This window comes from Mirounga leonina, unplaced genomic scaffold, assembly GCF_011800145.1.
Source record: "Mirounga leonina isolate KUSES-001 unplaced genomic scaffold, KU_Mleo_1.0 Mir_180, whole genome shotgun sequence".
In the NCBI taxonomy this organism is placed as follows: domain Eukaryota; kingdom Metazoa; phylum Chordata; class Mammalia; order Carnivora; family Phocidae; genus Mirounga; species Mirounga leonina.
In genome coordinates, this window is record NW_023270469.1 from 18,417,180 (window position 1) to 18,440,790 (window position 23,611).

The 23,611-nt window shown below is 39.9% G+C and overlaps 1 protein-coding gene across 1 annotated transcript in view; it reads right to left on the reverse strand.

Moving 5' to 3' along the window:
• Positions 1 to 23,611, reverse strand: part of LRRC36 (leucine rich repeat containing 36) — a 51,265-nt gene that overhangs the window by 9,608 nt on the left and 18,046 nt on the right. Inside the window, exons 5-13 of the mRNA XM_035024987.1 lie at positions 21,953 to 22,041; positions 14,487 to 14,614; positions 12,632 to 12,677; positions 9,114 to 9,554; positions 8,028 to 8,317; positions 5,918 to 6,083; positions 4,846 to 4,991; positions 3,935 to 4,058; positions 657 to 771 (exon numbers count right to left, since the gene is read on the reverse strand). Of these exons, the coding sequence (XP_034880878.1) occupies positions 657 to 771; positions 3,935 to 4,058; positions 4,846 to 4,991; positions 5,918 to 6,083; positions 8,028 to 8,317; positions 9,114 to 9,554; positions 12,632 to 12,677; positions 14,487 to 14,614; positions 21,953 to 22,041 (1,545 nt within the window). The remainder of the gene's footprint in view (positions 1 to 656; positions 772 to 3,934; positions 4,059 to 4,845; positions 4,992 to 5,917; positions 6,084 to 8,027; positions 8,318 to 9,113; positions 9,555 to 12,631; positions 12,678 to 14,486; positions 14,615 to 21,952; positions 22,042 to 23,611) is intronic.

The following is a 23,611-nucleotide window of genomic DNA, read 5'->3' on the forward strand; positions in this document are numbered from 1 at the left end:
CTGGGTCTAATTCTCTGAACATAAAGCTACCCTAATTCACTAGGTATTCATGAAGTAAAGTTTGGGGATGAAGGTCTGGGGATGGGGTTCTTATATTTAAACTTCATTCAAATTCATAGTGAAGGTGTTTTGCAATTCAAAATGTCAAGAGCTTCTGTAAATGTACCACTAGTCTTGAGGCTTCTTCTGATTTGTCTAGCTGGCATCCTGAGGGTGCCGTTCTTTGAAGAGGCTGATGCTGTTGAGCTCCTCTGAAGAGAACAAATACATGGGACTTTCCATTACTCTCCCTAAGTGCTTGATGTCTCTTCTGAGATCATTAGGAGGCAGGCATTTTCCAGAAGAGCCAGACAGCTGATTTTAGGGGCACGTAGTGACCAAGAAAAGCTAGCTGACTCAAACAAGGGTCCTGTTGGATCTAGTGAGAAACTGCTTATTATTGAGGTGCTGTAACCCACCAATGCCAGCAAAGACATTTAGTCCCTCATGTGTTCTGGAATACAGAAGGTTTACACACAGATACACCTAGATACATGAGGTTTACACATAGAATGGAGTTAATTTGAAAAGGATATAGATATTATCAAATAAGACAAAGCTGATAAAGGAAAGTAAATATCTGCTTCCAGAAGCCAGCTAGATAGGCCCTCTCCTACCTCTGACTTTCATGGAGAAGGGCCACTGTCTCCTCCAGCTTTTTCAGCGGGGCAAGCTCCTGGTTCAGGCAAGCCACCTGCATGTTCAGCTGTTGGTTTTTGCACAGAAGATCATCTACAAAGGGTACAGTAGCCAGGTGTGAACAGGATTTCAAGCCACTATCTTTGAGCAGAGCTTAAGTAGTCAGGTGGCCATCTTAAAGAATTGGGGGCCCCACTGCCTCCGTCTCCGCACTCCATTCACCATTCCCTCCCTTAGAGACAGCAGATATGGGGCTTAGGAACAGAGAGATCCGAATTAAAATTCAACCATTTAATATTGTGCATTAGTTTATTTTTTCTGAGTTTCACTAGGGCTAATAACCCTGCCCCACCACGGTTGTGAGGATTCAATCATCATTTAGCATAGTCAACACATACTAGGTTCTCTATATTCTCCCTTTTAGTTTGTGAATGTAGATACTTCACTCCTTATAGAATCTGTGAAAACATCTGGAACTGTATCAGGCACATATAATAACTCAATGAGTGCTTGCAGAAACTGAATTTGTAGTCAAGACACTCATACCTAGCTCCCCAAATATGTTACCGATGCTTGCAATAATGAAGTAGGTAAAAGCACAAGAACTCTGGTCCTAAGGAAGTCGGTCTTCTAGAACAATACTTCTTAAACTTTAATATGCTTACAAATCACCTGGGGATTTTGTTAAAAACAGATTGATTCAATAGGTCTGAGGTGAAGCCCAATATTCTACATGTCTAACAATCTCCCAGGTGATGCTAATGTTTCTGATCTATGGATCACCCTTTGAGTAGCAAGGTTCTAGAAGGAGGAAAACAGAGCTGCAACAGCTCTATTTATCACCAGTAAGCCAAAATACAGTACTGGGCCTCGTGGCTGATTCAAAGTAGGTATCTAATGAACAAACATCTATTTTCAGAGTAGCTTAGGGGAGATGCCTTGATTATTCAGGCTTGTGAGAATCAGATAGTGATGAGTTTCTTCTGGAAATTCAGTGCTGACTTCCAAATCAACTTTCTCATATAAATCCAAGTGCCCATGATGTTTGCTTAGGGGTGTTGAGCTAGATGTTTTAAGCCAAGGGTAGACTTTATCTAAAATACTGGCCTAAACTATGCTAATAATAAAGTAGTACAAATCGAGATGTCAATGGTATGCTATTTTTCACTTATCACAATGGGAAAAAGGTAAAAAAAAAAACCAAAAACACAGAAAACTGGAGTGTGGGCAAAGATGGAGTGAAAAGGGCATTCAAATACATTCACTGCTGAAGTGAATGTAAATTGAAATAACCTTGCTTGGGAGTGATTTGACAATATGCAACAAAACCCTCAAAAATGTCCACATCTTTTTTTTTTAAGATTTTTTATTTATTTTTATGAGAGAGAGAATGGGAGACAGAGGGCATGAGAGGGGGAGGATCAGAGGGAGAAGCAGACTCCCTGCCGAGCAGGGAGCCCGATGCGGGACTCGATCCCGGGACTTCAGGATCATGACCTGAGCCAAAGGCAGTCGCTTAACCAACTGAGCCACCCAGGCGCCCCAAAAATGTCCACATCTTTTGAGCTACTAACTCTACTTCTAGGAATATAGTCTGAAATTAATGTACATAAAGAGGGGCATTATTCGGGGCGCCTGGGTGGCTCAGTTGGTTAAGTGGCTGCCTTCGGCTCAGGTCATGATTCCAGGGTCCTGGGATCGAGCCCCGCATCGGGCTCCCTGCTCGGCGGGGAGCCTGCTTCTCCCTCTCCCTCTGCCTGCCTCTCTGCCTACTTGTTCTCTCTATCTCTGTCAAATAAATAAATAAAATCTTTAAAAAAAAAAAAAAGAGGGGCATTATTTATCATAATGAACATTAAGACTCTCAGCTCCAACAGAAAAGAAGAAACAATTTCAGAGAAGTATTTCTACTCAGGTCTTCATTTAAGCATTTCATTTCAAGTCTACTGAATGTTTGGAAATTGTTTAGAATTATTCATGTGATATTACAGGAAATGCTTTTGCCATTAAATAAATAATATTAGTATGTAAAAATCGGATTGGTGATTGCCTAGGATAGATAGTAGGGTAAACTCACTGCACAAGGGTCTGAGGTAAAAGAAATGTTCTGTATTTTGACTGGGATGGAATTAAAAATATATATATTTGTCAAAACTCATCTAACTTAAAAGTGTGCATTTTGTTGTATGTTATTTATTTTTAAAACATCAAGTCACAAATTTTATTTATTTTAAAAGTTTTTTTTTTTTAAAGATTTTATTTATTTATTTGAGAGAGAGATTGAGAGCACGAGCAGGGAGAGAAGCAGAGGGAAAGGGACAAGCAGACTCCGCACTGAGGGCAGAGCCCAACGTGGGGCTCAATCCCACAACCCAGAGACCACAACCTGAGCTGAAATCAAGAATCAGATGCTTAACCAACTGAGCCACCCAGGCATCCCTAAAAGATTTCATTTTAAAGTAATCTCTACACCTAACATGGGGCTAGAACTCACAACACCGAGAGTTCCACAGACTGAGCCAGCTGGGTGCCCCTCACAAATTTTAAGTTAAAAATATATGTATAGGAATATGGTGAAAGAAAATATACCAAAAATAATAATGGCAGTTATTGCAGGTAATGGGATTATACTTTCCTTATATTTTTCAAACTATCTATAAAGAACATGATCTTTTTTAAATTTTAAGTAATTTCTACATGTGGGGCGCCTGGGTGGCTCAGTCGGTTAAGCTTTTGCCTTTGGCTCAGGTCATGAACCCAGGGTCTTGGGATCAAGCCCACATCGGGTTCCCTGTTCAGTGGGGAGCCTGCTTCTCCCTCTTCTCCCCGCTTGTGCTCTCTCTCTCTCGCTATCTCTGTCACTCTGTCTCTCTCTTTCTCAAATAAATAAATAAAATCTTAAAAAAAAAAAAAGGTAATCTCCACACCCAATGTGGGGCTCAAACTTACAATCCTGAGCTCAAGAGGCACACTCTCTACCGACTGAGCCAGCCAGGTGCCCACAGAACATGATCTTCTGCTATAATCAGAAAGTGTCAATCTCAAAAATAATGACAATAATAACATCCGTACTTGCTTTACACTGACAAAGAGCTTCATATGGTAACTCGAGCCACTGGCATTACAACTCTCTGAGGCAAGATGATTGTTTCCATTTAGGAAGCCATGTGACCTCTAGATGATGAAGCTTATTAAAGGGGTCATCTATAAACAAACAGTTGTCTTGGGACACCACATGTTGCTTTCCTGAACTCACCATAGGTGTGTGACTGGTGCCCACTCACAATCAAGGTAGCAGCACCTTCCTCCAAGTGCTTGATTTTTTCTGACAAAATGAGGTTTTCTTCTAGCACTCTGACCAGTTTTTGCTTCAAACTTTCCTTTAGATGAGAAAACAAAATACAAATACATTAAGAATCTGAAATTCTGTGGAGGGCTTTTAGAAGACTGAAAGATGTTTTCCTCTGTTTAGTGATGAACTAAAAGGAGGTCAGCATCTCTCAGACTTTCTCATTAGAATTTTAATTCATTGGTAAACATAGCTCAAGTGCAGCAAACAAACAGCACAAGGAGATGCAATCTTTCCTGTGAGTTATCCACTACTCTTGCAGGACAAGTCCTTCTTTTGACAAGTGGCCAGCAATTCTGAGTCACCTATCTAAAGTTTCTAGAAACTCAAGTTGGTGTGTGAAAATCCTCTTATGTTAAGAAAAGAAGGAAAAAGCCTAAGGATATGAATCCCTTCTTCCTTTCCCAAAGTCAGCAACCTGATGCTCTAGGAATGGCCCGTGTTTCAGGGCTCTCTGTTCCATCAGAAGGGAGGAAAGACAATCCCAGAGATATTGGCCTTCCCTCATTGGAATTAAATCATAACCTTTGAAAATATGAACCTAAGTATTTTCATTCTAAGGTCATTCTTTTTTCTTTCTTCAGAAATTTTAGAATAGGGCTAGGATTAGGGAATCATCCCTGTTGAACCTCCAAGTTGTTTCTATGCTGGCAAGTTTTACATTCCTGATTTGCCTTGACTAACTTCTCTGTATTTTGGTTCCCGAACATCTAGGTTCATGGTGATGATGATCTTTATGGCACAAAGCTGTTCTAGTTTTGCTGCTCTGTCCTATTCTAGTAAAGAAAGAGTAGGAAAGGAAGATGAGAGAGGCATACCATGTCATTAGGGACCACATGCCCAGCTTCCTTCAGTTCCATCTCTCTCCTGCGGAAGGTTTTTGACATATCTTCAGGATGTGAGTGACACCACTGCTGGGAAGGAGCAGGGACTACCAAAGTCAGAAGTAAATCTCGGGCAGGACCTGCCAAAAATTCAGGTTGGGCACACGGGCCAATCTTAAAAGCTAAAGCACAGAATTCCTAGTCAATAACTACCAGCTCTGTAGGATAAATATGGTAATCCAATATTTCCTTTTTACAAGAATTTACAAAGTGTCTATAAGAGGTGTTTCATAATGGATAAGAAATTCTATCCCATGCCTTCTATGGAGAAACAACAGTAGACCTTCATGAGTAGACCCTCAATAGCCCTGTGCTATTCTCTAGTCACTGATGAGTGGCTCCTGAGGATAATTTCCTAAAAAATGAGAGCAAAGAGTCAATGTGGGAAGAAAACTATACTAAGACTTTTTCTGTGTGTCCCTTTAGCAATTAAAAAAAATTGAGCCCAAACAACTTTAAAGTTTCCAGTTTTTCCTAAACGTTTACCACCACCAAGATCTCCTTGAACTCTTTTTCCATTAAACAATAAACACGTGGGGGCAATATTTGCAGTATGATTTTTCCTCCAAGTTCCTAAAAAAGAAGCCCTAAGAAGAGTCCAAGTCATTTATTCATTCAAGTTTTTCAAATCATAACATTTCAACAGGCATCTTAGAATTCTGATGATCAAACCCAATTTTTATTCTATTTATTATTGGCACTGTCCCAAGGACCATAAAATCCTTTCATAATCATTAACACCACCACACTCTATTTTACATATCTCATCACTCTACATTTTACCCAAGACTACCAAAAGGTCATAAAAGGGACAAAACAATTGGTACACAAGGGAAGATTATAAGAAAAATGCAGATTTGTCAATTACTGTGCCACTGACAAATTTTGGTGATCATGGGAACAATTTTTTCCTTGCAAGTTAAGGGGACTGAGTGGCTTTTATAGGAACACAGAGCAGAAGCAAGGTCTGAGCCCTTCTCCAGGAGCTGAGAATGCATTCACTTACCGAGAAACTTCTTGTTAAGAAGGAGAGAGCCAGAGCCATTCCAGTGCTTATCCACAAGCTCCAAAAGCTGTCTGAGGACAGTGGCCACATGGGAGGTTCTGGCAGAGATCGGGGGACTGTGGTTTCCTGGCAAACCATGCAAACTGCCCAGGTCACTAGAAAGAGGCTCAAGAAAAAAAAAAAAAAAAAAAAAACACCAACCATTTGTCATTCTTACACAATATGGGAAGTAAGAATCTGGACATTTAAAGTGTTAACATTAAAAAAAGGGGGGGGTCATCTTTCAGTTTGGATTTGAATAGAATGTTATATACGTCCAAGCAAATATAGTTTATTCAAGGATAATTTCAAAGATAACAGTATACTCTTATAATTTTCTGTAGAGATTTTTAGAAGAAAGCAATAAATAAGTTTTGACACCTACATCTATGGCTCAATATATTAAGTTATGTAGTATAAAAAGATTAAACTTGCAGAACATTTTAAAAACATATTAGATATCATAAAATGGGGAGTATTTTTTATTTTTTAGTTTAAGTAATCTCTATACGTAACATGATGCTCAAACTCATGACGCTGAGATCAATAGTAGCATGCTCTACTGACTGAGCCAGCCAGACCTCCCCAAAATGGGGAGTATTTTATTGTATTATATTTTAAAAGATTTATTTTAGAGAGAGAGAGCATGAGGGGAGGGGCAGAGGGAGAGATAATCTCAAGCACACTCCAGGCTCAGCGTGGAGCCTGATGTGGGGCTTGATCCCATGACCCCAAGATCATGACCTGAGATGAAATCAAGAGTCAGATGCTTAACCGACTTTGCCACCCAGGCACCCCTGGGGAATATTTAAAAAACTTTTACTCATAAGCTTATATTTAGTGTGTTAATATAGAATAAACATAAATGTTCTATAACATTTTAAAGATTTTATTTATTTATTTGAGAGACAGAGAACATGGGCGGAGGGGAGGGGAAGAGGGAGAGGGAGAAGCAGACTCCCCAGTGAGCAAGGAGCTAGACACAGAGATCTCAGGACCCTGGGATCACAACCTGAGCTGAAGGCAGATGCTTAACCGACTGAGCCACCCAGGCGCCCCTATAACATTTTAAATGTTATACACACACACACACACACACACGAGATATGTAAACGTATATATAATTTTTTTTTTTACATTTGACAGACACAGCGAGAGAGGGAACACAAGCTGGGGGAGTGGGAGAGGGAGAAGCAGGCTTCCCGGCGAGCAGGGAGCCCAATATGGGGCTCAATCCCAGGACCCTGGGATCATGACCTGAGCCAAAGGCAGACACTTAACGACTGAGCCACCCAGGCGTCCCTAAATGTTATGTTAAATGTTATTGTTGGACCCACTACTAAAGATCCTTTTTATTTAGTAAGAGTCTTACATAGAAAAATGTATAGGTAGATCTGTCCAGTAAAACTCAAAATTATTATTATTTTTTTAAAGATTTTATTTATTCTTATTTTGAGAGAGAGAGAGAGCACAAGAGGGGGGAGCGGGAGAGGGAGAAGCAGACTCCCTGCTGAGCAGGGAGCCCGATGTGGGACTCGATCCCGGGACTCCAGGATCATGATCTGAGCCAAAGGCAGTCGCTTAAACAACTGAGCCACCCAGACGCCCCAAAACTCAAAATTATTTTGTATTCATTTAGATATGAGATATATGTTTGTATGTTTATAAAAAGCAACTTTGAATAATTTAAGATTTAAGATTTTAAGATTAAAAACATCAGTGCTACGGAGTTCACTCTTCAGCCAACCCAGAGCCCCTGGCAACTTCTGCATTCCCTGCTGTGGTAAACTCTGTCACTTCTTATTATCAGAGTCCCCACAAAATTTATGCTCTGGAAGTAGATTAGGGAATGTTCTGTGACAGAAATGAGAAAATGCAGCAGAAAGGGAATGCCTTTCCTAAGGGCAGAAGACTCACAGGCTTTGGCCTGGCAGTATTAACCACTGGCCTCTAAAAATCCCTTTGAATTTGTAGTACCCTTGGTCAGAATCATTGCCACCCTCAACAGAACGCCATTGTGGTCTTGGATCTGATGTGTTTGTCGCACAAGCACAAACAAACCAATACTTGCCTCGCTTCCCGTAGCATCTCTGAAACCAATCTTTGGATTCAGGGTGGCAGGGATATTGTCCTTCCGTTTGAATCCTCTCCTCGATGGGCTTAATGACCTCTTGGTCAGATTCTCTCTGTGTTCTGAGGTCCCAGTAGGCAACAGCCGTGTCCGTAGAGAGTCTCCCAGGGCAGAGTTGTTTGGCAAAGAGCCAGGTGCTGGTGTTAAGTCACTGAGACTGGTAGATAATTGTTGCTCTACATTTACCAGCAGAGCAGGGTCACTGTTGAAATGGGTTGTGGCATACAGATCTGTGAAGGAAACAGGCTAGGAGATGACCCTGCCTTTCAACTCTCTCCTGTCTCACTTCAACCTTACCCCACCTGGAGTCCAATGGTCATAATAACCTCTCCCCACTATACACCCTCAACTCTATGGATCCTTTCCCTTCCCCCTCTCCACCTGACAAAATCCCAACTCTGGTTAAATCCAACTGTCCACATACTCCAATCCTACATGAGAGCAGTAAGCAGGGGCTGGAGAATAACATGCATCTCTTCTGGGGCACCTGGGTGGCTCAGTCTTTAAGCGTTTGCCTTCGGCTCAGGTCACGATTCCAGGGTCCGGGGATCGAGCCCCACATCAGGCTCCCTGCTCCACGGGAAGCCTGCTTCTCCCTCTCCCACTCCCCCTGCTTGTGTTCCTGCTCTTGCTGTCTCTCACTCTGTCAAATAAATAAATAAAATCTTAAAAAACAAAACAAACATACATCTCTTCTGTCTTCACTGTTAAGTAGTATGTGAAGTATATTGCTCTGACTGTGGCCAGAGAAGACTAGACACAACTAGAAATATGTCCTGGTATTCTATTTAGCTATAATAGTACATAGTTATGAAGCTCACATGTCTACAAGTTTTCTTTAATAATGTATCTATCATGTTAAATTTATATCCTGCAGATTTCTGGAGGTTTCACTGGCTACTGATACCCCAAAATCAAATTTAAGAAATGCTAATACAATTTAAGAAATGTTAACTCCAAAGTTTCCAGTTATACCTCTATCTCATGACTAGGAAAAAGGCCTATACACTGACAGGAAGCTATTACCTGAACTAAGCTTCAAAAGCCTTCCGGTGCCAGAGTCAGGGTTTGACAGAGAAGTCAGTAAGTCTCCACAGGAATGAGATGCGCTGGCCTTCATGTCATTTGAAGGCTTTATGCTATATTCTCGGTAGTTCTTGCTTCTCTGAGGCCTTTTTCCAAGACTTCCATGCAGGGATAGATTGTGAGAATAATGACTATCATAATTTTCTAGACCAACATCTGCAGGTAACTGAAAGGGATGGATCTGGCTAGAATCACCCACATCCAGACGTTTACCCAATGAGACATCATGGGTAAGCTGGTAAGTATCAGATTTTAGTATCAAATCCTTTTCTGGAGAAGAACCTGAAGACTTATTGTCCAAAAAAGATAGTCGGTAGCCTTCTCGAGACATCTTCTCTGGGGATCGGACCGTGGACTGACGAGGAGAGTAGTGTCTAAATTCTAACCACCACCAAGGGGAAAAGAAAACACAAAATACAATGAGAATTCTTCTTGGCTCAGGATACCTCTGTTCACTAGACATACCTCTGCCAACCAGAAAAAGTTCTCAGGAAGAGATGGTTTATAATTTTGATAAATAGTAGCATAAAATGATAAAAGGACTTTTACATGGAACAACAACAAAATATGTTGGACACTGTGTAAACAGTAAAGAATCTTTAACATTCTGGAGATAAATTTCATGTCAACCTAATCCCTTAGGCATTTCCTCCTAAAACTATGGTATCAGAGTTTTTCTAGATGCTGTTTTCATATAAAAATTTTGGTGTACCCCATATGACAAGAGTTGTGATCTTATGTCTTCAGTCTATAGACAATAGTTGGTAGGTTTATGATTTCATAGACTCCTCACAATAATGCTAAGCCCACCCCCACTCCCAAACTCCACTCAGAGGTTCTAGGTTCATACACTGGGAACCAGTATCCTAAGCCAATTAAATGGCAGGGAATCCAAAACTATGAAAATCCCTAACCAGCTATAAAGCATTTCTTTCAGACAGCTGTATGTTGTCTCTAAAGAGTGTCAGAGTGAGGCAAGTAGAAGAATTCTTTGCACTCTTTGGAGTTTTCAGAGTTTCATATGCTTAAAGGTCTTCCTTAGGAAGCATAACTGAGTTAGTCACATTAACTTAAAAAAAGCAGAATCAAGCACTTTTTATCTCTATAGGACCTACAGAATATCAACGTTTTACCCAGGGCCAGCCTACACAGTGAGGGAAAGGTTGTAGAACAATATTTTTATGTAACAAAAAGATTCTAACAAGTGATGAGGTTAGATAATTCAGACTGTGCCTCTTATTGAAGACATTAAGAAAGTGGGATGATACATGTTCTTAAAGAATCAAAGAGCTTGTTAGCTGGTGAGGATTTTCTAGGCCAAAATCTAGGAAATAGCAAGGACACACATAGGTAGGTAAGACTAGCACTGAAAGTCACATTTACCCTCAGAAGTTTTAGGATAACAGGGACAGAAGTTCAACATCCATCCAAAGTGAGGAGTTATGACAAACCATCCCTACCCCCGCCCCATTCTCCCCACATACACATAAAGATGGAACCCCAAGCAGAATGCAACCTTCAGAGTAAAAGTAAACTGGAAGTAAGCCAGCCCTTGTACTGACTGGTAATCCAGGTTTGTATCATCTGTATTAATGGGGAACCTTAAGCTTTGAGCTTGGATTTAAGTGATCCCAGAATGATAGTGTCCCAGGTACTTGGTAGAAGCAAATGAAAATCTGATCTGGAAAAGATACCTTTATGTAAGACTTTAAATAATTCCTATAAATAGTTTTTCAAATATGTAGCAGATAGCCAAAGCAAAGGTAGCCAAAGCAAAGGAACAAAAAAGGAAACAAGATAACATAAGTATGAGTAGAAAAAAAGACAATAAACTTCAGATACTGGAATTAACAGATATAGCCTATGCAACAGCTATGTTTACTATGTATAAAGAAATATAAAACAAGCTGGAAATTTTCTGTTTATAAAAACTGACACAGCAGACTTGAAAAAGAACAAAATAAAACTTAGAGAATTGAAAATAGAACTATTGAAATTAAGAACTCAGCAGACAAGATTAACAGCAGATTAGACACAGCTGAAGAAAATGTTAGTGAACTGAAAGATGGGTCAGAAGGAATTATCCAGAATGCAGATCAGAACCCCCCCACCCAAAAATATAAAAGAATAAGAGAAAAAGAGAAAGAGGACAAAGTAAAGATCTCTACTATATATTTTTTTAATCAAGAGTCCCAGAAGGACAGATAGAAAGACTAAGACACAAACAATATTTGAAGCTCTTTCCAGAATTAATGAGACACAATTCACAGATTCAAGTGTAATAAATACCAAACAGGATAAATAAAAAGAAATCCACATATCATACCAAAATTGAAGAAAACCAAAGACAATTGGAAAATCTTAAAAGCAACCAAAGAAAAAAAGACAGATTATCCTTGCAGGAGTGACAGACCTCCAGCTGACTTTTCGAAAGCAAAAACAAAAGAATACAGTGGAATACCTTCAATATTCTGAAAGAAATCACTGCCAACCTAGAAATTTATACCTGGCCAAAATACTCTTTAAGAATGATGGTAGAAGGGCGCCTGGGTGGCTCAGTTTTTAAGCGTCTGCCTTTGGCTCAGGTCATGATCCCAGGGTCCTGGGATCGAGCCCCATATTGGGCTCCCTGCTCGCTGGGAAGCCTGCTTCTCCCTCTCCCACTCCCCCTGCTTGTGTTCCCTCTCTCACTGTGTCTCTATCAAATAAATGAATAAAATCTTAAAAAAAAAAGAATGATGGTAGAATAGAGGCGTTTTCACACAAACAAAAACGGAAAGACTTCAACAGAATAAACCCACACTAAAGGAAATTCTAAAAGACATACTATAAACTAGAGAAAACTGACCTCAGAAGGGAAATCTAGGATGAAAAAAGAAATGAAGAACAAAGTGGTAAATACAAAGATAAATTTAGATGAACATTGACTGTATAAGAACAATTTCATGTAGGTTTGAAAATATAGAGAACTAAAATCTATAATAATAATATTTAAATCAGGAGAGACTGAAATGAGTAAAGTACTTTAAGGTCTTTAAATTATCCAAGACAAGAGTTATTAATTTTTTAATTATATAAGTTAAGGGCACATATTGTAGTTTGGGGAATAATAATAATAAAAGTATTGAAACAGTGTATAACTTATAAATAAACCAGTAGAGAGAAAAAAATGGAATAAAAACATAATAAATCCAAAAGAGGGCAAGAAAGGTAAGAAAAAGAAACAAAGAAGAGCCAGCCAGTAAAAAAGTCAAGAACAAAGGAAGTCAGAATATTCACTCTTCAATCAGAAAGGCCTCACAGGTCACTAAGCATCCAGGGCAGCCCCCAACAAAAGCAGAGTTAGTTGACCTTACAGGGCCCCAGGGCTGAGACATCTCCATCTTCTCCCAAATCTCATCACTTCTAGGTTTCTCTGATTAGTGTGGAGAAAAATATTCCCTGAACAAAATACTTACCATCTTCCTGGTGATTGTCACTTGGGATCTCCCTTCTTGCCACTTCCTGCAAGGAAAAAAAGTTGAATGTTTAGGAAAAGAGAGTTGATGGGCATCCAGATGTGACCATACTAGACATTTCCTTTAAAACAAATACTATTTTAAAATAGTAATTGAGATAGTTTCTAAGTTACCTAAAGAGAATATCCAAAAACAAAGGAATCAACTAAATATTAATCTTTTTTTTTTTTTAAGATTTTATTTATTTGACAGAGAGAGACACAGAGAGAGAGGGAACACAAGCAGAGGGGAGAGGGAGAGGGAGAAGCAGGCTTCCCGCTGAGCAGGGAGCCCAACACTGGGCTCAATCCCAGGTCCCTGGGATCATGACCTAAGCCGAAGGCAGACGCTTAACAACTGAGCTTTCCAGGCGCCCCCTAATCTGTCTTTTTATAAGATGAAGGTATTGTAAACTCAAACTGAAAAAAAAAATCTTACTAACTTTTTACTAGTACAGTGTTGATAATCCAAATGTGGATTAATCAGAGCCCTTCATTCTTTTTTTTTTTTTTTTTTTAAGATTTTATTTATTTATTTGAGAGAGAGAGCCCAAGAGGGGGTAGGGTCAGAGGGAGAAGCAGACTCCCTGCTGAGCAGGGAGCCTGACGTGGGACTTGATCCCGGGACTCCAGGATCATGACCTGAGCTGAAGGCAGTCGCTTAACCAATTGAGCCACCCAGGCACCTTGATTCTTTTTTTTCTCCTTCTAGCTATTTTCAGGAATTTCATTGCTCATAATTCATCAAAAAAAAAAAAAAAAAGCAGACAAAAGGAGAAGTTGAATATAAAGTAGTTCTGCTTCCTGCATCATACTCACTCATACAGATGAGTCTTATATAATGGTTGTATCCCCCTCCCACCAATTTTTTCACTAAGAACTTATTTTTTTTTTTTTCGATATTTATTTACTTATCTGTCAGAGATAGAGAAAGAGAGAGCACAAGCAGGGGGAGCAGCAGGCAGAGGGAGCAGCAGGCTCCCCAATGAGCAAGGAGCCTGTTGAGTGACTTAATCCCAGGACCCTGGGATCATGACATGAGCCAAAGGTAGATGCTTAATTGACTGGCCACCCAGGCATCCCTAAAAACTCATTCTTAATTCTTGCCTCATCTTGCACAATCTCTACCTCCCCAATGCCCACAACTTCTATGCCATCTTTACCCCTTTTCTTCTTTTATGTTCCAATTAAGAGGCAGCTTTGGGAAAGCCACCCTTGAGATGTTAAGATGCAGTAATTAAAAGTCAGAGATAGCGGTGCCTGGGTGGCTCAGTAGGTTGAACCTCCGGCTCTCGGTTTCGGCTTAGATCATGATCTCAGGGTCCTGCGTGGGGCTCCAAGCTCAGCGGGGAGTCTGCTTCCTCTCTCTTTCTCCCCGCCGGGTCATGCTCTCTTTCTCTCTCTCTCAAATAAATAAATAAATCTAAAAAAAAAAAAAAGCCAGAGGAGAAAAACGTAAGGAGTAAGTCAACAGGAGATGGAGACATTGAGTAGAGAGGAGAAATTTTAAAACCAGCCAAAACTTCTAACTGTTGTATCCCTGTTTGAGAGCCATAATACCTGGCCTAACATGTGCTAAAAGTTGTATGTATAAATATACCACTTTTGATAATGGCCTAGTAGGGGAGAGGAAAGGGGAGATTGAAATTAATGGAGGAGGTCCTCTGCATCCTGTCTGCCCTACTTTCCTTTTAAAGGGCCTAAAATGCCTTCATCAAACAAGTCCTCCTAGACCTTCATAAATAATTGAAAGTCAATGAATTGTTAGTATTAATCATTGACTAGTCAACAGATCAACAGGAAAGTGAATACATTACCTGTGTTCCCAGTGGGCAAGTGTCTAATTTCTGATCTGGTATACCATTGCCCTGGGTTGCAGAAGTACTCATTAGGGAATCCTTTATTTCCCGGTTGGGGAAGGGAATAAAAAGTCCTTTGTTTGAGTCTGTGTTAAAAGAAAAGGAATACAATGAAGCACTGACCAGACTTCAAAGGCAACATGTCTTATGGAAAGATACTGGCAGGGAAGTCACAAGACTGAGAGCTAGTTCTGGTGCCACCAGTTGGAAACCATGTGAACTTGGGCAAACTGCTTAACCTCTCTGATTTTCTCCATTGTAAAACAGTGATGATAAAATCTAAACTACCTATCTCTTAGGGTTGAGGTAAGGTTAAAACAAGGTAATCGGGGGTGTTTGGCTGGCTGTCAGTGGAGCGTGCAACTCTTGATCTTGGATTGTGAGTTCGAGCCCCACACTGGATATAGAGATTTAAAAATAAAATCTTAAAAACAAACAAAACTATATCCTAGTCCTGGCCAGCCTAGAAACTGTTATCAAAAAGAGCCAGTTAGGATTTTTATTAGATTGGAATGCTTATAGAGAAGTTTTTGGGGGCGCCTGGGTGGCTCAGATAGTTAAGCGCCTGCCTTCGGCCCAGATCACGAGATCCCAGCATCCTGGGATAGAGCCCCGCATGGGGCTCCCTGCTTGGCGGGGAGCCTGCTTCTCCCTCTCCCTCTAACGTTCCCCCTGCTTGTGCTCTCTCACACTCTCTGTCAAATAAATAAATAAAATTTTTTTTTTAAAGATTTTTTTTTTTTTTCATGAGAGACAGAGCGAGAGAGAAAGGCAGAGGGAGAAGCACGCTCCCAAGGAGCAGGGAGCCTGATGCGGGACTCGATCCCAGGACCCTGAGATCATGACCTGAGCCGAAGGCAGATGCTTAACCATCTGAGCCACCCAGGCGCCCAATAAAATCTTTAAAAAAAAAGAAGTTTTTGCACATTTTTTTTTTTTTTAGATTTATTTTAGAGAGAGAGAGTGTGCACAGGTGAGGAGGGGGAGGGACAGAGTGAGAGTGAGAGAGAATCTCAGACTCCACGCTGAGCATGGAGCCCAACATGAGGCTCCATCTCGACTGAAATCATGACATGAGCCAAAACCAAGAGTCAGTCGCTCAACTGACTGAGCCACCCAGGCGCCCCTGCACATTCTTGATCAATACTTATTAATTGTACAATTTGGGGACCTTGAGTCTTCTGGGGGAACTTGGATGAAAATAAGAGTTTCTTGTTTAGAGAGGTTTGTTCCCCCAGCAGGATTATGTAAGAATTAAGATAGTTTCAAAAACTTGGGCCTTAGTCAAACACTGTGCTCTTCTGCTAGTTCTCATCTGGCTCTGGCAACAGAAAGCTGCTGTAAGCCAAGGCAACTGAGAATACACAGTGAATAAAGCCAGGTTTTTGAAAATCCAGCCCCTCAGGCCATTTGGGGCTCTAAAATGCTTCCTACTTCTGAGTTGCCTCCTGGGACTGAAATTTCCTATTACTTCAATATAAAATGCTCTTTCACCTTTGTATTTGATAGAACTACTTTTAAGCTCTCAAAGTTTATGTTCTCTGGCTCCTATTGCACTAGTAACAGAAAAAATAAATAAAACAAAGTAAAGCAGAAATTACTGGTCTTAACCTGATTCTAAGTAGAAAATGAAAATGGTAAGTAAGCTGTGATTTTGGGTTCAGGCCTCCTCTTAACTTCATCATACAGAACAATACTTAACACTTCCCAGGTGTCCAAGACCCTGCTCCATCCTGGTTTTTCTTTTACTGTACTTATATTTTTTCCAGATTCACAGGTTCTTTTTCTTTCAAATTCCCCAATATCCAAGTTCTTTGCTGAGTGCTCCCATACCTTCTCTTTATCACCTAAATTTGGATGACCCAAAATCTTTTTTTTCTTTAAAGATTTTATTTATTTATTTGAGAGAAAGAGACGGAGATAGCAACAGAGAGCATGAGCCAGGAGGAGAGGGAGAAGCAGGCTCCCTGCTGAACAGGGATCCCAACGTGGGGCTCGATCCCAGGACCTGAGATCATGACCTGAACCAAAGGCAGACACTTAACTGACTGAGCTACCCAGGCACCCTGGATGACCCAAAATCTCCATCTCAATTCTGATCTCTCTTTTGATGTCCAGACCTAAGTTTTTTGAACTGTCTCCAAGGAGTGCCCCTGTCCTAGACAAAGAAAAAGTCAGTATTTTCTAAACCAGCTCTTTATTTTCACTTCCAGGCCTGCTGCTACTGATGCTCCCCACCCTCCACTCTAAACCACATCTCAGTACTGGCATTCCTATTCAATCAATCCCTCAAGATAGAAACTAATTCTTTGTCTCTCATTCATCTCAAATTTCAATCAATTATCAAATGCTATAAAATCACTTTTTGGGGGGGGAAGGAATCTTTAACTTTATTTGCATATACCTTATAATTAACCCTTTTACAGTGTACAACTCAGTGATTTTCAGGATATTCACAAAGTTGTCAACCATCACCACGATCTGATTTCATTATCCAAAAAGAAACTCATTTAGCTGTCACTTTCAATTCTCTCTTCCTTGCCAGCACCTGGCAACCATCAATATACTTTCTCTATCTATGGACTTTCCTATTCCGGACATTTCATATAAATGGAATAACATGATATTTGGCTTTTTGTGTCTGGCTCCTATCACTAAACGTGATGTTTTCAAGATATACATTGTAGATGTATCAGTACTTCATTCTTTTTTTTATGGATATACCATATTTTGTTTATCCATTCATCAGCTGATGGACTTTTGGGCTACTATAGATATTGCTGCTTTCATTCCTGTAGAGGTTTGATTGCGATGAATTTTTCTTTGCTATTTTATTTTTTTAAAGATTTTATTTTAAGTAATCTCTATACCCAACGTGGGGCTTGAACTCACAAACCTGAGACCAAGAGTCACATGCTCTACCAACTGAGCCAGCCAGGTGCTGCCCCTCTTTGCTGTTTTAAAATAAAATACCTATTAGATCAATATATTTTAGGTGTAATTCTACTAAAAGGTAAAAGGAACTGGCTAAAAGAGTGAGCAGGACCCCTTTCAACTCACAGAATATATGCGCTATTTCCATGTAAATTATCTTTAGTAAGGCACTCACTGTTCTCCAATAATCTGACCTTCTACCCAACATAAACCTATCCAAACCACATGATCACTCAACTATGACCTGCTATACTCATTGCCACTTTCACACTGCTATTCACAGCAATCCCACCAACCTCTTAGGCGATCCCAGAGTTCCACAGCCTTTAATGGCTGAGGACTTTGTTTCCACACCTGCCACAAAACCTTTTCAGGTACGCTCTTAGCACAGTCTGAGCTTCTGTATCTTGTGCCCATCCACATCAGTGTTTCTCAAACTCAATATTCTCACAAACTCTGAGAATATGAATCCAGTTTGAGAAACTTCAATTTAAGAAGCTCAGTATATAAAAAGATATTTTAAAAAGCAGATTGTATTGGGTGACAGTTTGGCAGTTTCTTATAAAATTAAACACTTGGTATTTGCCCAAAGGAGTTGAAAACTTATGTCCACACAAACACTACACATGGATGTTTATAGCAGCTTTTTTCAAAATTGCCAAAACTTAGAAGCAACCAAGATGTCCTTCAGTAGGTGAATGGATAAATAAAGTGTGGTACACCCAGACAACAGAATATTATTCAGCACTAGAAAGAAAGGAGCTATCAAACCATGAAAAGACATAAAGGAACCTTAAATGGATATTACTAAGTAAAGAAGCCAATCTAAAAAGGCTACATACTTAATGATTCCAACTATATGCCATTCTGGAGAAGGCAAAACTATGGAGACAGGGGAAGATGGCAGAGTAAGCAGCCCCTGCATCTGTCCTCCACTGAGGCAACAATTACACTGGCAGAATCTGTCTGATGTAACTATTTTGGAATTCTGGAGTCTACTGAAGGCTTGCAATTTCCAGGGGAAGACCTGGAAGCTAAATGGAAGTTAACTTCAGTCAATTTTAGCTCTTGGCAGTATCAGTAACAGCTACCCATGTCCCACCCCTCATGCAAAAGAATGAAGGTACACCCTTACCTAGTCATCCCTTCCTCCCCTCTAGCCTGGCAACCACTGATCTTTTTACTGTCTCCATAGTTTTGGGGTTTTTTTCCCCAATTACTTTTGTTGTGGCTAAATACACATAACACAAAATTTACCATCTTAACCATTTTTAAGCGTACAGTTCAGTGGTATTAAATGCATTCATAATGTTGTGCAACCATCACCATCATCTTCAGAATTCTTTTCATCTTATAAAACTGAAACTATATCCATTAAATGATAACTCCCTACTTCCCCCTCCCTGTAGCCCCCGGCAACCACCATTCTATTTTCTCTCTCTGTGATTTTGACTGCTTTAAGTACCTCATGTAAGTGGGATCATATAATGCTTGTCTTTTTGTGACTGGCTAATTTTGCTTAGCATAATGTCCTTAAGGTTCGTCCATGTTGTAGCATATGTCAGAATTTCCTTCCTTTTTAAGGCTGAATAATATTCCATTGTTTGTGTATATCACATTTTGCTTATTCATTCATCTGTTGACGGACACTTGGATTGCTTCCATGTTTTAGCTGTTGTGAATAATGCTGCTATGAACATGGGTATACAAACACCTCTTCAAAATCCTGCTTTCACTTCTTTGGGAATAGGCCCTAAAGTGGAATCACTGCATCATACAGTAATTTTATTTTTAATTCTTTCAGGAACTGCCATACTGCTGTCCATGGCATCTGTACCGTTTTATATTCCCACCAAACAATTGGACCAGCAGTTCCAATTCTCCACATCCTTGCCAACATGTGTTATTTTCTGGGTTTTTGATAGTAGCCATGCTAATGGGTATCATTCTAAATGATTGGTGGAAAAGCACTGTTTGGAACAACTGAGCTAGTGGGAACTGTTCTCCAGAAAGCTTTCTCCTAGCCTGTGGCACAACCATTAACATGGCATAACCACTTTAGTCATACTGGATTACCAACAGTGCTTACAGGCAACACTCCCCAGGGGTCTAGCACAAACATAATTTTCAGTAGAAAGCAAAGCTCTTTAACGTTTCAAAGTTGCAACATAAATTTTATATTAAAAAAAAAATCCAGGCAACAGCTGGAGCTTCCAAGAACCTTTAGAAATGGGCCCTGTGTCTGGTAAAGTAGTTTGTTCTCAGTAGAGACTATACACCTTTTTTTAAAAAAAAGATTTATTTGAGAGACAGAGAGTGGACAGGAGAGCGTGGGGGGGGGGGGGGGGGAGCAGAGGGAGAGAATCTTCTAGCAGAATCCCTGCTGAGAACCGAGCCCGATGCCCCATGAGATCAGGATCTGAGCCAAAACCAAGAATCCCACACACTTAACCGACTGAACCACCCAGATGCCCTGAGACTATGCACTTTAAAACATTTTAATTTATGGGATGAACCTTTATGTGTGCTAATGATGTAATATGACATAAATGAAGTCAAACTCAGCTCATACAAAAAGAAGCAAATTATACTTCAATGTATCTTCATCATTCTGGAAATGGATATATAAATGTTTTTACCTAGAAAAAACACAAGGCTGTATACCAAATTATTAATTGGGATTCTCTCTAGGGGACAGGCTTATGAGTGATTAAAATGTTGTTCTTCGTATTTTTTAGTATTTTCCAAAATTATTACAATAGAATTTCATCAGGGGTGCCTGGGTGGCTCAGTAGATTAAGTGCTGACTCTTGGTTTCTGCTCGGGTCATGATCTCAGGGTCGTGAGATCAAGCCCTGAGACAGGCTCCACACTCAGCAAGGAGTCTGCTTGAGATTCTCTTTCCTTCTCCGTCCCCCTCTGTCCCTCCCCTGACATGCACACTCTCTAATACATAAATAAAATCTTAAAAAAAAAAAGAGAATTTCATCAAATTTTATTTTATTTTTAAAAATATTTATTTATTTTAGAGAGCACATGAGCAGGGAGGGGATGGACAGAGGGAGATTGAGAGAATCCTAAGCAGAATCCCCACTGTGTTATTTTTTAATTAATTAATTAAGAGACTGCTTGATTGGGGGAGGAGCAGAGAGAGAGAGAGAATCTTTTTTTTTTAAAGATTTTACTTATTTATTTGAGAGAGACAGAGAGAGAGAGAGCATAAGCAGGGGGAGTGGCAGGCAGAGGGAGAGGGAGAAGCAGACTCCCCGCCAAGCAGGGAGCCTGATGCTGGACTCGATCCCACCTAACCCTAACCTGAGCCAAAGGCAGATGCTCAACCGACTGAGCCACACAGGTGAGAGAGAGAGACAGAGAGAATCCTGGGGAGAGAGAATCTTAAGCAGACTCCCTGCTGACCACATAGCCCAATGAGGGGCTCAATCCCATGACCCTGAGACCACAACCCAAGCTGAAATTAAGAGTCAGACACTTAACTGATTGAGCCACCCAGGTACCCCAGAATTTCATCAAATTTTAAATATAAAAAATGCTATTTAAAATGAAATAAAGCAATCCATGCTCCATGACATATGTGCACTGAGATTTCCAAGAAAGAAAAAATAAAAATCATATTTCACTATGGCTTATTTTACCATGAAATCACATAAAAATGACTTGTAATAAGTGTCCACATGGATAGATAAGTAGTAAAGAAAATAACATACTTTATGTTATAAACTGGAAATTCTTAATGTCTAAACTACATAGTCCATCTATTAAAGTTATTGCTGGGATTTTAGGGATTAATTTTTAGAGGTTGCAAATAATTTGGTGTATCCTTCAAAGGGACAGAGGCCTCTATAGAATAGTTTCCTCAAGTAAAAAGTCATCTGATGAGTGCCAAGTTATCCATAAGTGTCCACTGTATGCAATTCCTCTCACGAAAAGCTTTCTCCTCACCTGTGCCATGATCATTAAATGTGGCATAACCACTTCTAATCCTAGTAGGTTACCAACAGTGCTTACAGGCAACATTCACCAGGAAAATAGCACAAACACAAGAGATTCTGCAGCTGCAAAGATTCAAAGTAGAGAAACCCAGAAGGCCCAGGGTCTGAGCTGCATTGATGCAGATGAGTCATGAGTCTCTGGCTAATGAATCAATCACCTTAGCAATCAATGCTCAGAGGCCATGGGGACTGGCAATGCAATTTTCAGAATGTACTAATGATGTAAATTGATGTAAATGAAATTGAATTCTGAGTACAGCTTGTACTTGACGGGTTCTATACTTGATGGGTTTAGGCCTGCTCAATAAATAGGGCCTTTTCTGGCAGTGAGAGAAAGGAGGAAAAACAGTCAGTAAATCTGGTGCTTATTTCAAATCTGCTATTTCTCAACTATTTTGTCTTCATCCTACTCAACACTGGGCACAAAAGCTGAAATAACTAATGTTTTAAGCATTTTGTGATCAAAGCTAGAAAGCTTACCAGTTTCAATTCTGTTATCAACATCGGCACTGACTTTTGATGCACAGCTCTCATCTGTCACAAAGTTTTTCATCGTCTTCTCCCTAGAGCTGCCACATAGAATAATTTATTTAAAATTCAAATTAAAAAAAAAAAAGCTCAAAAGAAGGTTTCTGAGATCACCAGTAAATGCTATTTAGAAAACATTAATTCAAAAAAAAAAAAAAGAAAACATTAATTCATGGTAATCAGATTTTTCAAATGTTCTAGAAAATATTAATTTCACAAATATTTCAGTTAAACCCATTTTTTAAAGCCATAATATTGTTACTGGGAATAGTGAGAGAGAAGGACACCATAGTTCAGTCTTTAAGGTAAGAAAGCCAGACTCAGTTGGTTGAGCGTCTAACTCTTGATTTCAGCTCAGGTCATGATCTCAGGGTCATGGGATTGAGCCCTGCGTAAGGCTCTGGGCTTAGCAGGGAGTCTGCTTGAGATTCTCTCTCTCCCTCTGCCCCTCCCCCTACTTGCGCATGTGTGTGCTCTCTCTTTCTAAATATCTGAAGAAAATCTTCAAAAAAAAAAAAAAGTATGAAAGCCAGAAAATTCAGGACTTACACACTGTTTTCTTGATACAAACTTAGGTCTAAATGATTAAGGGAATAAGATATTTTCTTTTTTGAATTAAAAAATTCATAGGACACAGAAAGTAAGGTTCTGCTGCCAAGAACTGTACTGGGAGCAACTACAGCCATTAGTTTAAAAAAAAAAGATGAGAGGTAAATGTTTGCTCTTGATTGATACAGTATAGTAAGATGTAAGTATAGTAAGTACAGATTGGAAGTACAGACAGCCTAGACTATGAGCCAGGCACTTTACACCCACCATTTGATTTAATCATAAAAGCTCCCCTATTATCCATTATCTCCATTTTATAGGTTGGGGGAACTCAGATTCAGAAAGACTTAAAAAAATCTTTACCCAAGGTCGGAGAGCTTATAAGATATTAATGCTAGGACTGGGCACTTAAGTAACATTTTACCTCTGCTTTTGCAATCATCATATGGTAACTATGATAAACGGAAATATGATAGTGCTAATTATCTGCCTTACTAGGAAATGTATCTAATTATACATTAATTCATCTCTGTATTCCTGTAACAAACAAGGTACCCCCAACAAATTAAAATAAGAATTAGTTCACAAAATATATACACAGATAATTTTTTTTTAAAGATTTTATTTATTTATTTGAGAGAGAGAGAGAGAGCATGAGAGGGGGGAAGGTCAGAGGGAGAAGCAGACTCCCCACTGAGCAGGGAGCCGGATGTGGGACTTGATCCCGGGACTCAAGGATCATGAACTGAGCCGAAGGCGGTCGCCCAACTGAGCCACCCAGGCACCCCAATATACAAATAATTTTTAAGGAACATTCCGTTTCTTTTTATAGCAGGGTGAATTTTACTCTATGTAAAACTCTCAATAAACTTGACTTAAAAAAACAGACAACTGGGACGCCTTGGTGGTTCAGTCGGTTAAGCGTCTGCCTTTGGCTCAGGTCGTGATCCCAGGGTCTTAGGATCGAGTCCCACATCGGGCTCTTCGCTCAGCGGGAACCTGCTTCTCTTTCTGCCTGTTGCTCCCCCTGCTTATGTTCCTCTCTCTCTCTGACAAATAAAT